The 15944-nt window shown below is 39.0% G+C and overlaps 2 protein-coding genes across 3 annotated transcripts in view; one reads left to right on the top strand and one right to left on the bottom strand.

Moving 5' to 3' along the window:
* Positions 1 to 15944, bottom strand: part of tbcd (tubulin folding cofactor D) — a 26140-nt gene that overhangs the window by 5650 nt on the left and 4546 nt on the right. For both annotated transcript variants that reach the window (XM_014025402.1, XM_014025411.1), the window contains exons 7-29: positions 15220 to 15352; positions 14529 to 14574; positions 14046 to 14178; positions 13771 to 13907; positions 13642 to 13702; positions 13427 to 13501; positions 13171 to 13265; positions 8126 to 8282; positions 5353 to 5410; positions 5234 to 5263; positions 4822 to 4907; positions 2952 to 3032; positions 2761 to 2834; positions 2496 to 2613; positions 2311 to 2371; positions 2194 to 2216; positions 2078 to 2109; positions 1931 to 1993; positions 1787 to 1863; positions 1473 to 1554; positions 1265 to 1383; positions 1084 to 1175; positions 736 to 876 (exon numbers count right to left, since the gene is read on the bottom strand). In XM_014025402.1, the coding sequence (XP_013880856.1) occupies positions 736 to 876; positions 1084 to 1175; positions 1265 to 1383; positions 1473 to 1554; positions 1787 to 1863; positions 1931 to 1993; positions 2078 to 2109; positions 2194 to 2216; positions 2311 to 2371; positions 2496 to 2613; positions 2761 to 2834; positions 2952 to 3032; positions 4822 to 4907; positions 5234 to 5263; positions 5353 to 5410; positions 8126 to 8282; positions 13171 to 13265; positions 13427 to 13501; positions 13642 to 13702; positions 13771 to 13907; positions 14046 to 14178; positions 14529 to 14574; positions 15220 to 15352 (1974 nt within the window). The remainder of the gene's footprint in view (positions 1 to 735; positions 877 to 1083; positions 1176 to 1264; positions 1384 to 1472; positions 1555 to 1786; positions 1864 to 1930; positions 1994 to 2077; positions 2110 to 2193; positions 2217 to 2310; positions 2372 to 2495; positions 2614 to 2760; positions 2835 to 2951; positions 3033 to 4821; positions 4908 to 5233; positions 5264 to 5352; positions 5411 to 8125; positions 8283 to 13170; positions 13266 to 13426; positions 13502 to 13641; positions 13703 to 13770; positions 13908 to 14045; positions 14179 to 14528; positions 14575 to 15219; positions 15353 to 15944) is intronic.
* znf750 (zinc finger protein 750) lies at positions 8317 to 12580 on the top strand. Its single transcript, XM_014025421.1, has 3 exons — positions 8317 to 8932; positions 10239 to 11512; positions 11621 to 12580. Exons 2-3 carry the CDS (start codon positions 10260 to 10262, stop codon positions 12186 to 12188), a joined length of 1821 nt encoding a protein of 606 aa, XP_013880875.1. The 5' UTR covers positions 8317 to 8932; positions 10239 to 10259; the 3' UTR covers positions 12189 to 12580.

Below are 15944 nucleotides of genomic sequence, written 5' to 3'. Positions count from 1 at the left end.
GTAAGAAACATTTCAAAATCCTGGAGTGGCCTAGCCAGTCTCCCGATCTCAACCCCATCGAAAACCTTTGGAGGGAGTTGAGGGAGTTGAGAAGAGTTTTCCACTGAAAAAGAGCTGCACTGAGTCATATTTTATTTCATATCTAATGGAGCAAGCAGCTTCTTGCACTATTTCCAACCACATAAAAGAGTTGTTGATTTCACTGTAGTTGCCAAGATTCACGAGGCAGATTAAGAAAAAAATATTTCCACAACACCCTTAACATTGACCCCTCTGATTAAAACACTGTYTTTACTGTAAAATTTCAAATTGAGGCTAAGAAAGTAAATCCAACAAAATCTTAGTATATTAGCTTATCTTCCAGCCACATTTTTATTTATTTGAATAATAACAAGCGATACTGTATACGTTAGAGCTTTAGATACACGTAGTATAAAGAAAATAACAGGAAGAAGGGATGTTAAGAAGCAGAACAAAAAATAAGTCAGAGGAATGAAAGATTATAAGATAGCTTGAAAAAAAAAAAGCAGCCCATCCCTTGTTGCTAAGTACAAGTGACAAGCCAGGTGACATTCCTGCTGAGTCCGTAAGCATGGCCTGAAGCTACATGTGACAGTAGCACGGTGTTCTACTTCTGAGGGTCACAAAGAAACACCAGGGGCCTCGGGCAAGAAAATGCCTGTGTGCTTTTTGTATTTTTTCAAATGTGCGTTACTGAACGAGAGCAGTCCTCACCAGGCTCCTACGTCCCCTCTGCTGTCTGACGTGTAGTCATTGAGACTGCTGAGCAGAACGCTGTACACATCTGTGATATTCTGCGAGCACAGGACCGAGTCGGGGGATCCTTCGGCACAAACACCTGCCTTCATACACACTCTGCAGAGAGAAAACAAGTTCAAGTAACGCAAAATCTAAAATAAGGACGACACGTGAATATAGTCAGTGAACAGTGTTTATTCTAGCAGTACTAATGACACTGATGTATAAAAAAGCTAGTAGAGAAAACACAAAACTGAAGAGCGAAAGAGACCTTTAATGTGCTGCACCTTCAGGAAAAAATGAAAATAAAAGCGAAAGACTCACTGAGCTATTGATCTGACTGCATCTCTCCTCGCCTCTGTGAAATTCCCCTCCTTTTGAGTGACGGTGCACATCTGCTGAAGACCGTCTAAGATCTAAAATACAAAGAAGTAATTTATCCTCCCAAACTGAAAAAAGGAGGTATGGAATACACTGAAGATGTGCACGTGTTTTAAATACCCACCTGTTTCAGTTTGCCGTGGATCATAACTCTTGGCAGACAGCCGAGGGCCAGAGCAGATCCACTTCGAYTGAGAATCTGTGGACTCTCCAGCCCATTGATGTACTGGGATACCAGGACATCTAAGTATGTGCGCAAATAGAAAGTCAMAAAACACACGTCTTCGTGTTTAGAATGGCTTGTGTTGCAAAAAAAWAAATAAAAAACCTGCCTTGCATTTGAGTGTCAACCTGGCCTGTTTCATCCTGGTAGTACTCCTCACACAAAGCAGACAGAGCTGAGACTACTGCAGCCTGCAGATCCAACAAGACGATCACTTATTTATAAAGAAAATACAAAAGGTTTCAATCTGGAAAGTTACAGTGTCTGTTGGCTAATCCGTCTCTTAAGATCTGCCACTTTGTTTAGACTCATCCAAAGGTTTGTACTATTTTTAAATATTAGACAAAATAAGTGCATAAATTCAACCATCGCATTTATTTTTCTATGTGAAAATTATAGATAAAACACAATCTACAAGCTTACAGTAATGCCATCCTTTGCACCACTTGAAAAGAGCTGAAGTGACTGAATGGTGTCATCGATGACCCACTGCCAGCCGCCTGCAACACAAACACCTTCAGCTCTGAAGTGCAGCAAAAATAAGTGTAAAAACATCTGCTGACTTACTGATGATGGGGTCATCCTTAAAAGGCATTTTGGACAGAGACAGCTTTTCTATTAGGCTGAAAACTGAGATGAAAATATTATTTATTTATTTATCTTTGTAACAACCAAACAAACTGAGCCAATTTTCATTTTAGTCTTTATACTTACTTGCTGGTCTCATTAGTGCTCCACCAAAGCCCCTGTGCCAGACGAGCAGAATTTAATCATATAAAATACTTAGTTTAACAGCAAATATAGCAGCTAAACAGATTATTGTTGCCTACCTGTATTGTTTTCGTTCAAGCAGCTAAAAATAAGTCAACAAATATTAGTAACTGTAGACACTGATCACAAATTATTAGGGCAACATGTATTTTTAAAGAAACTTTTTAAACACTTACATGATTGTGGATGTTCTTTAATGCGTCTACATTTTCTTGAGAAATGATGTCCACCACGGTCCTGTTAAACAACAGTTTTTCTGATGTTAAGCTAATTGATGTGCTTGAATGTTTAAAAAGAGAAACAAGACTGATGGGTATAGCAGCCCACAATATCTAATGTAGGTCTAATGTTTCCAGTCTACCTGTTGGTCTGAAGGCCCAGTTTATACAGAGCATGTGTGATTTCTCCACACGCCAGGATGGCTCCATGACGACCTTGGAGGTCCATGCCCACCGCCATGGTCAACAGCTGTGGCAAAACTGAAACCACAAAGAAAAAAAAAGTGTGTTAAATTTGCTCATAATCATCTTTAAAGCTTTTGCTTGGTTACAGTAATGTGCTTCTTGTAGGGTATTTAACTGAGAGCTGATCACTAGCTGATGAACAGGTAAGGTGACATTGTTTACCTTTTGTTGCCATGTAATCAGGTGCTTGAGGCGTCAGGTTATGGAGTGCTTTAGTGGCGAGCTCTCGGATCACACTGTGAAACACAACCAAGAGCGTTTCCAAAGGATATATATTTTTAAATATTTCAGAATATATGTCTTTATATTTATTGGTACTAAGATTGCAGTATGAAATAGCGGCAAGTACTGACCTATCCCAGTGGTTGATCTTCATGGATATTAAATGGTCTATCAAGGAGTAGGTGTACTCTGGGAAACCAGCTATGTATACACTGAGAACAAAAGTTAAACAATTACAATTACATGTGCATCTCTCAGACGCAGACATTTTTGTTCAAGTTGCGTCTTTCTTTATACGGAGTTTTGCAGTGAGTCATACCCTAGGGCTACCATCTTTCTGCACTGTCACTGTGTTCACATTTGTTTTTGGGGTTTTTTGGTGGTGACACGTTTCGTGAAAGTTCTCAGTTCTTAAGTGTTTGAATTTGTKATCTGATTTGTTTCATTTCTGATGTTGGTATCCAACAGAAAGTCCCAAAGGTCCATGCATTATTCAGAAGAGTTGATACTGTTTTACTAGAAACCAAATCTAAGAAGCAGAGAGGAAAAAAAAKTAAATAAAAAAAAACTCCTATACTTTTATAGAAATTGGTAGGAGAGAGTGCAGGTATTCAAATTCATTTGATTTGCTGATTCTCAGAAAGTGTTTGCACCTCTTCAAAAGCTAAATCTGGTAGTTGTTACTCTAGCTCATTTAGTTAAGATTTAAAAATCTTTAATATAAAAAAACACACCAAAAATGAAAACAATGGTTTTAGAGAAGAAGTACTGAAGAGAAAGGTGCACGTACAAAATCCTGCAAACTTAAATCAACTGAGGTGATGTTTTAAAGAAGTTTTTAAAGATTGCTTTTTAATAGGGGTGCACCGACTCCAGTTTTCTTGCCAATCTCTGATTTCTAAAAAGTCTGACCTGCTGATGTTCTAAAGTGTTATAAGATTCTGTCAAATGTTATAAAGTCACAATACAACTTAGAAGTTCAATGTTATTTTACTGAAATACTTRGAACAGTACCCTTGAAACAATACAAACTTGTTTTAACTGGATATTAGGTAGTGCTCACAGCAGAGAAAAAGAGGACAGTGGCTAATTTTCAYACCTTTGTGGAGGTAGGAAAGCTGATCTTTTCCACTGATCTTCTCTTAGGATCGGTCGATCTCTAATCTCCCAAAAGTAAGGAAATCAGCTGGTCGAATTATCTGCGCAACCCTACCTTTTAACTTAGCAGTTTTAATAAGTTATGTATTCTTGTTTATCTGAGGCGTYCATATCCAATAGTAAAACCTAGGTGTGCACAGATTAATCAGCCGGCTGATTTATTGGCTACGATTTCTTTCATTTTGGGTGATCGGCTGAGACTTACACAAGAAGCCTATCTTATCCACAAAGGTCTGAAAATCAGCCACTGTCCCCTTTTGCTCTGTTGTGACAGGGAGGCTGTTGTCAGTTATTATTTCAAGCGTACTCTTCAATATTTTTCAATAAAATAAGATTGGAACTTTGAAAGTGCGTTGTGACCTGACAGTGTCAGTTAAAAAAAAATCAGTAGCGGCCAAAATTGAAATTGGCAGGTCCAGCCTTTTAACGATCTGTGATCTGCCAGAAAACTGCAATCCGTGCACCCCTAGTAACCACAGAAACAAGAAAGTCAACTATACACAAAAACAACTTTCTTTTTATCATGTCGGCATAAAGCAACATCAGTTTATCATATCAGTTCATTAAAGCTTTGCTTCAGGGCCACAATGACTTATTTAATCTTTGGAAGCACTTCATAAAAATGTGGAACACATATTTAATATTCAGACAACTTCTTTCATGAGTAATAACATCTTTGCTACATTAATGAGAAAAGACACTTTCTGCTGCCACCCAATCCTCTGATTCAACCTCTAATAAAACCTGAATGTTGTAATCATTTGACTGACTTGTAGTTTCACTTGAACAGTTTGTGACTAATAAAAAGCAGTTGAATTTATAGCTCAAAAAACTGTTTCTTACCTAATGTTCAGATAGCAGTTATTGAGTTTTCCTACAGCAAAGTAGTCTGCTGCTGTTAAGATGTCAATACCATGGGGGAAGGTTCCCTGTTGAGATAAAAGCATGAATTGAAATGTTGCATACTTTAAAATGATCTCCATTGTTGAAGGAGCAGTTTTGAGATAAAGCAAAGTTAACAAGGTTCCAAACGCAAGTAATGACAAATCTGAAGAGTTATAGCTCAAGGACTACTGGCAAAACAAGTGTTTGCTTGTGCCCTGTAGCTACACTGGGAGGCCATTTTCTTTCAAAGCTCTAAGTGACAAAACAAGCTTAAGCATGAAGTGGATTTCTGTTGGCAAAGAAAGATCAAATCAGGGTTATTTTGTTATTCTGTCACAGTGATCGGGTAGTCAAAACTTCTGTCACAAACCTGTCTGCCCACATTCTCCTGAAAGGCAGCCTGAGACGAAAAAGAGAAACAAAATTTACTTTTCTCATATAYCTGGGTGTTGAGTTGGGAAATCCTTGGAGGTCGATGGGAGAACTTACGGAGGCAGCGCGACGGCAGTTGATGTTTCGATCAAAGACAGKTGCGATCAGCAAAGCACTGCGGAAAACAAGACACTTTTATGTCCATTTTCATATAAATAGCTTCTATCTTTATTTTGAGGCAAAGATTGTGTAAAATGATCAAAATCTTTTTTTCTTTATAGTTTAAGTTTGCCTCGATATCACAAAACTGATTTCAGCAGCACAGAGGAGAAACAGTATCACAGTATTATTAYCCACAACTTCTGGGCTTTATCTAATCACGTTTTTCCTGAATATTCCTTCACACCACATCGCCTCTGAATATCACAAGAGTGGGTGGGACACTATCAGTTTAAAGGGGGCCAGCCTTCTTATTCACCACTGTGACAACCTGAGAAAAAACTGCTGTTGGCCTTGTGTACCCTGCCTTCAAACAGCAAGTTTCAGGCATTGTGATTTACCAACTGCCCTGGTCTGACTTAAACAGCCAGAGGGCTTAAAAACAACTGCACAGCTTCAACTTTAGGTAATGCTGTGAAAAATAGGCTGAATTACGCCCATCAACGCCACAGTTACTAAGACCTAAGTTTACTTTCATAAACACAGATACACAACTGGTTATATTTGCCCCCAAGTCACAACATCCCATTTTCACAAATGTGCGTTTTCAGTGAATGTCATCAAGCTGTGATGAACTGTGCAGGAACCAGCTTGTCCCAGAGCTTCTGCCAAACGGCGACCGAAACCTACAGCAACAGGCGAAACCTGGCAGTCTTGTGGGCCAGGGGAAGGGAGGGTGTTGTTTCGGCTGCTGAAACTGACTTGCAAAGGGGTTAACACTGACAGTAAAAGAGCTGGTCTGCACAGTCAGAGGCCACAGGTCCGTACTTGCAACAAGCCAGGCAGAAGAAAGTCATGACACTAACCGTTAAGAGTTAACAAAGAGTGAGTGTACGTCACCGAATGATTGTCTGCCTCAGACGAAGATTATTGTGCAAGTTTGAGAATACTTCTTAGTTTTCAGTAGATGTCTAGCCTTTAGATAAAAAGAAACTGTTCCTAAAGCTATCTGCAAATAGGTTCAAGTGAAAATGTTCACTGACCTTTTAATAGTTCTACAAAAAACATTAATTTTAAAAAACAGAAGCCAGTAGCAAAACATATAATCATTGTGTGCAGGTGTATTTTAAGTCAAGGCTAGCTCAACGTGAAACCTTTTTTCCTGAACCCATATGCAACTATAGCACACTGCATGACAAGATGCAAATACAGGAATTCCTCAACCCTTCAGCAGAATTTGACTAAATACAGAAAAACAGCTCATGAGCTCAAGCTAGTTGCACAGGCACATCCATGTGGCACAGAAAAACTGGTTTCAGGCARTAAATTACAGCTAACAGTCAAACTGTGCAGCTTTTATGCAAAAAAGCAAAGATTAAGGCTTTGACATGGAGCTGCAATCAAAAAGACTTRAATTTGTTTATCAGCACAAAGCAGGAGTAATCAACGAAACCTGCTCAGACAATGTTGGTCATTAGTCCTGATGCATCTCAGTAATCCAGGTACGAAATCAAAAAGAAAAAAAATTGTGTAGGTCTTCTGGACGGGTTCTTCTCTAATGAAACGTTTCGTCTCTTCTCCAAGAGACTTGTTCAGACTGAAGAAGTCTCTTGGAGAAAAGACGAAACGTTTCATTAGAGAAGAACCCGTCCAGAAGACCTACACAATTTTTTTCTTYTTGGTCATTAGCCACATTTCTGCTAATTATATCCAGCCAGCTCAAATTAAATTCAAAATTTGCTGTCACAAATAGATGGAATTTGATGTTGGTTTTTAAATTTGACAATTTTCACATTTTCTTTTTTGAACAGAAAATGTGTTTTGTAAATTTTACCATTTATGTAGTGATTCACCAGTTATTAGAATGAATGCAAAATAATAATAAAAATACTCTAAATAAATTAACAGGGTTTTTTTWAGTTAGAAAGCATTCACATCTGAAAGCAAGCAAGCAAGCGAGATTTTAAAAGATAAGTGTTTGTTCTATATTTCAGAAAAGCTACATTAGACACAAACACAGGGCAATAAGTTCCTTGATGAAAATCCCCTGTTGTTTCATGTCAAAGTTTTAAACAAAGATTTCCTGTGATCTGTTGGCACTTAGAGAATGTGTGAAAGATGAGTCAGAGCRACRACCATACCAGATTTTAGGCCAATATCTGTAAAAATTACAGAGTTATAGCCATTTGTGTGTCATCCTCAGTCAATGATCTGTTTCACCCATCTTGAAACAGATGAACTTCAAAAGTTCATCAGTTGTAGATATWCATCTAATGATTACTTTCTGAAAGTTTCATTAAAATRTATTGGGGGATTCATGAGATGTTTTGCTAACAGAAAGGCAAATCCAAAGTTCTTGGGCCAGGTTAGATAAGCTCAACAACTGATGAGAACTTCTGCCTGACTTTCCAAACTGACATCAGCCTGACCGCTGTGTGTTGCAGGTAAGTGGCAACTCATAAGTACTCCACAGAAATCTACTTCAAAAAGTCTGAACTTAAAAAATKATTTACAAGTTAAAAAAATAAAATTAACTATCCAGAATAAGCACTTAGTGATACTGCTTCTAAAATTAGACRATCAACAAAAGAATTACTCTGCTTTCACTGAAGGATTAAATATYGCACACAGAAACATTCTCTTTATGTAGTTTAGTTTTGACAAAGGTATGTGAACATGTGTAAAAAAATAAAAAATAAAATAAWTAAAATAAAATAAAATAAAGTGTTACCTTGCAATCTGGTTGACAAAAGGGTTTAGTTCTTTTGGTTCATAAGCTCTGGCAAAAGACCAGCACACATAGCAGGCAGCATCACGCACATTGGAACCAACACTGCACGCTCCCCTCTTTTCCTCGAAGGTCAGGGACTTGATGATAAGTGGCACGACTGCAAAAAACACAAGAACAGATGTTTTATCATAAACATGAGGATGGAAGCCAAGATCGAATAATACTTACTGCCTTTTGTTACTTTTACCTTGTAAAGATTTAGGTTTGAAAATTTGTAAATCATAAAGAAAGCATGTCATTTAGTTTAAACACAGAGCATCCTTTTGTTTTATTAATTCTCTGGTAAAAACTCAGGTAAACGCCATCTTTAACAGCTCATCAAGGAAATAACCAGCAGTGTGCAAGTCTCATCTGTCTGTTCACCTTCACTTTACAAACTTTATATAAACATATTGTAGATTGAGGCCCATGTGGCCACTTTAACAAATGACAGAGATGAAACCTGAAAGAGTGAGATCTCCCACCTCAACATTTAAATCATTGCTTGAGGCCTGACTAATATCAGGTGGATCATTGTTGCCTGAGGGCCCTGCTGTTTGGGCTGAAGCACCACCCACTGGAGAGACAACACCTTAGAGAGGCAAACTAAKCGCACAACCAACAACATCACACTCATCATCACACACATCCACAGCTCGTAGCTATTAAAACGAGCGCTCGGACCAGATACTGACTTTGGCTGTGAACTGGGGCCACTTCTCTACAGGCTTCATTCTTAGAAGACGACACTTGCTTCAATTAGACAAGGTAATCATTTTTTCATTTGTGTCATCATGTTGACAAGGAAGCAGCATTGGACTACCTTTTTTTATTTGCAACACTTAAAAGTCTTTCTGGTAATGGTCAGTGACTTGTTAACTGTATTTAGGGCAGGTTTAAGAAAGGCATGCACCTGTTACTTACAGATCTGTTAGRTCATGTCTAGACTGAAGGTATTGATGGAAGAATAAATAAGTGTAAAGTATTTACAAACACATTAATCTTTTAACATTTTGTAGCATAGTGCTTTGTGATTTTTTAAAAGGATGATATTATATAATTGACTAAAAATATTCTGCCTGATTTGTCTTCATGTTGCAAATGTGTTAAAAGGGCATTTTCTGCCGATTTTATAACTTTGGAAAGGGAGTGTTCTGTCACGCTACTTCAGCGAAAACTTGAGCGACAACTTCTTGCGACAGCGCACGACAAGCAGGTTTCTCCATGCACACCCAGCAAACCTAAGCTAACAACTCCAGGTGATGTTTCATTAAAAAAAAAAGGAACAAACGTTTCAAAACCTGCTTACATCACACTTCAGCTAAAATGGTTTCAATCATCCAATCTGCGGTAACAGAATGAGCAAGGATGAGCAACACAGTTCCAGAGCTTATCAAATGATGAATGCATCCCGCAGGTGTAGTCATGGGAAGCAGGTTGGTAAGCAGGTCGGCCCGTAGTTCCCACGCCGACAGCGCTCAGTTTAGCTGTAAGAGAAAGCAAGTCTCTGCATGCCCTCCAGGTCTGTGAAACTAAGTGTAATCTGTCTGGTGGTTTGGCGGCCCTRTAATTTGGATAAAACTGACAAATAAAGGAGATATTAAAATAAACTGACAGGTGAGCGAGCAGACAAATCGTATGCGTGTGTTCACTGGAACCAATAACCCGAAACAAACAGAGACTGGACAGGATAAATGCAAACACACAGGTTACAATTTTGCATTGAGTAGACAGGTTTACAAATTTAAATACATTTTTGCTTACTATCCATCCTGGTGTAAAAGAACAAACGTAGCCTGAGGGTGTAGTGTTTGTGCAGTAGAAAATTATTTTAGCCACGCAGCCAGGAAAAAAACAAAGTTAAAGCTCCCAATGACGACAGCTTTCCATCTGAACCAGTCAAACAACTCTATAACTTTAGGTTCATTACTTGAAAAACAGCTTAGAAAAAAAAATAAGTATATGTTTCCACCAAAACCATTTATTTGTGGGGCGGGGGTGGGTGGTTCTCACCTTCACATTGTGCTTTAATAAAAAATAATTTTCAACCTCTACATCGTGCTTTCTTTTTCAGAAAACCTGCAGCAGAGTAAAGATGGACATCGACCAGGAACGCAAGCCAAAAAGGCCTCACTACATTCCTCGTCCACCTGGAAAGCCTTTCAAGTACCAATGTTTCCAGTGTCCTTTCACCTGCAACGAAAAGTCTCATCTGTTCAATCACATGAAATACAACTTGTGTAAAAACTCCATCTCCCTCATGTCACAGAAAAACGTGCAAACACCCCGACAGATCAAAGCCGTGGCAAAAGGCGTCTCTGTCAAATCTAAGGACTGTACAAATGTCCTTCCTGTCCAGAACAAAAGTCCTGACAAACCTGACGAGGAAGAGAACAAAGACGAGAGCAGCAATGACGATGCAGAAGAAGTAGACGTTGGGTGCGACAGTCCGGTCAGTAAGGAAAGTCAGAGTTTGGCAAAACCAAGTATAACCGGCGAGAGAGAAATCAGGGAGAGCAATGAGATTAAGGACCTGCCACGCCCGTCTGCTTTCTCCCCTGTCACACCCAACCGTGACGGTGCAGAAGCCTTGAAATCTCCTGTGCAGCAGACAGAGGATTCWCAAGCTCATACTATCAACCATTCAAGCAACCTGTGGGGCAGAATTCCCTCATCTGTTCCCTTAAAATCTTTCAACCCCCTCATGGTTTCTGACTACTCTCCTTACCTTTTGCCTGACCGACACCTGTATTCACCATATTACCTCCCAGGACACATTCATCCAAATGAGCCAAACTCTTTCCAGCCAGACTTCATAGAACCCCAAAGACCTATGGTACAACAGCCCATTGTTCCGCCTCATGCTACCCCTATCCCACCTTACCCTTACAGATACTTTCATCCTCTTCACCCAGTACCCCCRGTGCATTACGCCTTTTACAGACCCCATGAGATTCCTATACCAATCCCAGGACACAGATATCTTCCTTTGGATGTCTGCACTCCAGGCCTTGGCCATAAGGATTATGATTTATACATGTATTCACGTCCTAGTCACAACAATCCACARAGTTCCACCCAAGAGGAGAATCACCGTGATCAAAATGGGGACAAAGCAACTAGGCTGAGCCCTAAAGAGGGCTGTTCAGCTTCGGGGTCCCCGGACAGACCCAGTCAGGCAGACATCATTCAGAGAGAAGCAGGAGCTTCACAGTACTCTGACATGGGCGAGACAGGGACCTCACTCCAGCCTGGGCAAACATCTAAAGCTATGGAACTCATCAAAAAAGATTTAAGTCAAGAGGAGTCTTCAGAAACATTGCCACAGCTAAGAAGCCTAAATGCAGGGTGAGTTCAATTTCTTCTATTTTTATGTTTCGTTTTAGTAATTTTCTTCTACTTGTGCTAGAAGAAGTTTATCTTTACCATTTCGTTTTGGCTTTGTTTTCCTTTCAGATCAGCTGAAAGCAGCCACTATTCATCTGCTCCTGAGCCATCTCCCAAAACAGCGTCTGAAGAACGCCACAAGGATGACACGGAAAATCTGGCTCCGCTCAACCTCTCCACAAGAAACCAGGACCCCGAAGAGCACAACCCAATAGGCTCAGACAAAAAGAAAATAAACGGCAATGAGTTACCGCTAAATCTCAGCCTCCGAGCTTCTCAAAGCAGTTTCGTACATGGCTCTGCCCCAACCACTCAAGAAGATCTTCTACAGAGACCTGAGAAAGATCTGGATGAAGAACCATGTGATCAGAGGCAGACTGCAGCTCTGGCACTTTGCCAACTTGCCACTGCAAGCTCTGTAGCCTCTATAAGTAATTRCAATGCTGTAAATCAGTCCACTCAAGAGCTGCTGGAATCTACAAGTATTGCTTCCCTGAAGACTGCCATGCCAACAACACGGGCTACAACAACAGCCACAAAAAGAACACACAATGGCCAGACTGAGAGCAAATGCCATAAACCAATCAAGAAAGCAAAAACATCTYGGCGGGCTCTGAGGAGGAGGCCTCGCTTCTAAAACGAAACACTGACTGTTGCAGAAATGTTGTGATTAGGACTGAAAATCTGACTTTTACGACTGCAAGCCTCGACATCAAAAGAATCTGTTGATTTAGCACTGAGTGGTGGTGATCCACGTGTAGATATGACATGCCAACAAGTGCTGCTGCAAGGTTGTATGTTACAAAGAGAGGAAAGGAAAACTTGTTCGATAGGCAGACTTGTTGTTACAGGTGTGTAAGACCTGTATAAACCTTGTTCTCACATTTGATTTGAAGGGCTAAAAAGGGACTCATGAATAAGAAAGTTTGCATTGTATATAAACCTGCTTTAAGATGTGGAAATGAACTTGTTCTGGAAATGTAAATAGCTGTAAAAACGACTAAATAAATAAATAAATGACAAACCAGGGGTAGACATAATGATATTTTTCAGGTAGTCCAGCGGACAACCTGCTGACTAAACCTGGATGTCCGCAAAACATTTTGGTTGTTCAAAAGAATCTCAAGAAAAATCTAATTTAACAAGTATATTGTTCTGTAGACAAAGTTTATTATATATAATTGTTCTCAATCAGCCAGGTTGACAGGATCTGTGTGAATAAAACTTCCTCATTCTCTTCTTTGAAATAGAGTATTTAAGGCTCAGGAAGTAAATCAGCAAAAATGTTGCTAATAAAATCTAGAGGTTACCCAACATTCATAAACTTCTTTCTGCTCATAGGTCAAACATTTTCACTTAAATAGGAGTATACTATGTACATTAGTGTTTTGTTCGGCTTTACCAAGTTTTTTCTCCCTTTCATTTTTACAAGTGACGAACACCCATGGCAGAGAACTTTAATCAAGGTCTTTTTTTCTTGGTTGTCCGGTGGACAACCAGGAAACATGATCTGGTTGTCCGAAATGAAAATAGGTTGTCTCGGACAACCCAAACAATGGTTATGTCTACCCCTGCAAACACATGGCTTCTTGAACTGTTATGTATTTCAAACAACATACCATCAGTTAACCTTGAAGGGAGCAACAGTCCTCTCCTACCCAGTTCTGCCAGGGCGAGGCAGCCTCCATGCCAAGCATTATCCGTTTCTTGGAAGCTTGATAAAGAACACAGGTGCACAACAGGTGAAAACGTAGAACATGCAGAAAATTAAATGACTTGCAAAACAGCACCATTTTTTTAAATACATCTAAAGAGATAATAAATAGTAGAGGGGTGACAAATGATTGAGCTAGTGTGCCTCAAGCGTGAACCTACCTGAAGCAGTCAAGTACTGATCCAACCACCTCATCTGCCAGCTCTTTGGGAAGCCTTCCAGTCACCCTCCCAATACTGATATTTTCAACAAAATAGATTTTAGTGGCTTGTAAACTCTTGCCTTTTATATCAAGAATGCCAAAGACAAGTAGCAACAAGGATGCATTAGCATTATTGATTCAAGTTTGCTGGATGTCAAATGAAAGCATCATTACCCTTTTGCTGCGGACCAGCGCACAATCGTTTCCTTATCTTTCAATCCAACCAGCAGTTGCTCTGCAAAATAAAATATAAATTTAGCTTGGTTCAACACAAATATTGTGGAAGTGGAAGTGGTAACTTACCAATAACAGTCTCAAGCTCCTCTGGAATGTCATAGTCCTCCTCCTGTTCTTGTGTCTCAGCCTCAAGAGTGGCAGCATCAGTGATAGGCTGGGACATGGAGAGATTGGCTGCAAGGGAGCGGCTGCCTCTCTGGTATCTGGAAATATTCACATTAACATTAAAAAACCCTTCATTCTGTGCCTGTTTCTCATCCAGACMAAACTAGTACAATATGACACAGTTTTGCTCACTATACATTATCAAGCATATACAAGAGGTTAGTATTGTGTCTGACCTCCAAGCAGCTAAACGTGGCTTGAGGAAGGTGAGGCCGAGCCTCTGAATGAGTTTGACACTCAGCTTTCGCAGCTTTCCCTCACTACTTTCTGACAGACGTTTCTGCTCCAGACACTGCATAATTGCAGGAGCTAGGGGTTCACATGCAACACAAAAACATTAATATAACAGACATATAATAACAGCATTTATGCTTCAGTCCATTTAGATTTACCTTGTATTTGTCTAAACAGATGCCGCTATATTTTAAAATTTAGCTGAGCACTAAATAAAAAGTCAAAGAAACATATTCATAGATGAGAAAGCTCTGGAGAATTTAAACTTCCTAGCGCCCCTCCTACAGAAAAGATTCTGTACACAAATAATTGCGCAAGCACAAACATTTCACAATCACACCCTTCTTTCAATGACAAGTGATTCAGGACAAATTAACATAAAACCACACCGCAGATGAATTTAAAAAGGAAAAAATGAAACCTACCGTACTGTAACAGGTCATCTCGTTTTCCATGTTTAAAAAGCTTCGCCTATTATTAGCAGAAGAAAAAAAATCAAACGCTTGAACACGTCACTTTTAAAAATAGTGTTTATTTTACTAGCAACAGTAATGCTAATTTAGTCATTGATACAAGTTTTTTTTTATGCTTTGTACCATTTTGACCTGGTGACAGAATGCACAAAGCCAGTTCTGAGAGGCCACAGCAACATCTAGGCTGAGTGTTTTATCACAGTCATCAAATACAATGAGACACCTTCCAAACATGTCAAGCAAGTTCATGTGCCAATAAATGTATGTACTTAAATTATCTTAGATCCTAAAATAATCAGCTTAGGAATTATTCTTTGTTAATAGATAACTGCAGTGAAGTGTTGTAAAAAGTATTAGGTGGAAAAAATAATTTATTAAAATCCCATTTCCCTCAGCGCTGCTCTCAACTACTGAAAAACCGTTTAGCCTAAAGCAGTGGATTAAACTGTCTCAAGTCACTTGAAGCAACAGATCCCATACAAGCAGCAGGTGCATTACACACCTGCTAAAAACCGCACTGGGTATTGTGTAAAACATACCAGTCATGTCTGCGCTTGTAAATTACCCTCTGCAGGTCTAATCGAATGGCGCACGTACACAAACATTCAGGTATGCATGTTTTAGAACAGGTGCAAACGTTTACCAAAGACTGCAGAGCACCGTCCAGCACCATAATGTCTCTCACTGAGCAGTCACTGGTCTGAGAGATTATGGTGAGACTCCAGTCCAAGAAGTCTCCGAGGCATTTCTGTTTCACATCGGGGCGTGTCATAAACCTGTACAAACATGTACGATCGGACAGGACAAATACCAAAAGAGTTTACAAGAGTAAACAAAGAGAGAAACCGGCAAAGACAATCCAAGAGAAACATTGCCCTCTACTGGCTTAAAACAATAATGTAAAAATAATAACATAAGTATTAATGTAATTTTAGTTTATTCCAAGTTTGAATTATTAAATTAACCATCTCAATATTACTGAATATGAACAGTTGGAAACTATGTTGTTTTCATCTAATTTATATATTTTGACCATTGTAAAATTAGCCACATGAACTGAGTTCTACAAAAGTATCACACTGAAGTTTAGCAACTAAGTACACTAGTGCAAAACCAACTAAACAGAAAATATAAAAATAAAAAAATGAAAGAACACTAAGTGAAATCTTAATAAAATACAAAAATTTTACAATACTGTGGTTATTAACTACAAATTTAAGAAACTTACCATAATAATTGATTTTTATTTAAAAAGAATGCAACTGCATCTAAAGTAATATCATATACAGTGGTTTGCAAAAGTATTCATACCCCTTGAACTTTTCCATATTTTGTCACATTACAACTACAAACATAAATATATTTCAC

This window comes from Austrofundulus limnaeus, unplaced genomic scaffold (genome assembly GCF_001266775.1).
Source record: "Austrofundulus limnaeus strain Quisiro unplaced genomic scaffold, Austrofundulus_limnaeus-1.0 Scaffold4, whole genome shotgun sequence".
Taxonomy (NCBI): domain Eukaryota; kingdom Metazoa; phylum Chordata; class Actinopteri; order Cyprinodontiformes; family Rivulidae; genus Austrofundulus; species Austrofundulus limnaeus.
This window is presented reverse-complemented; position numbering and strand designations above follow the sequence as displayed.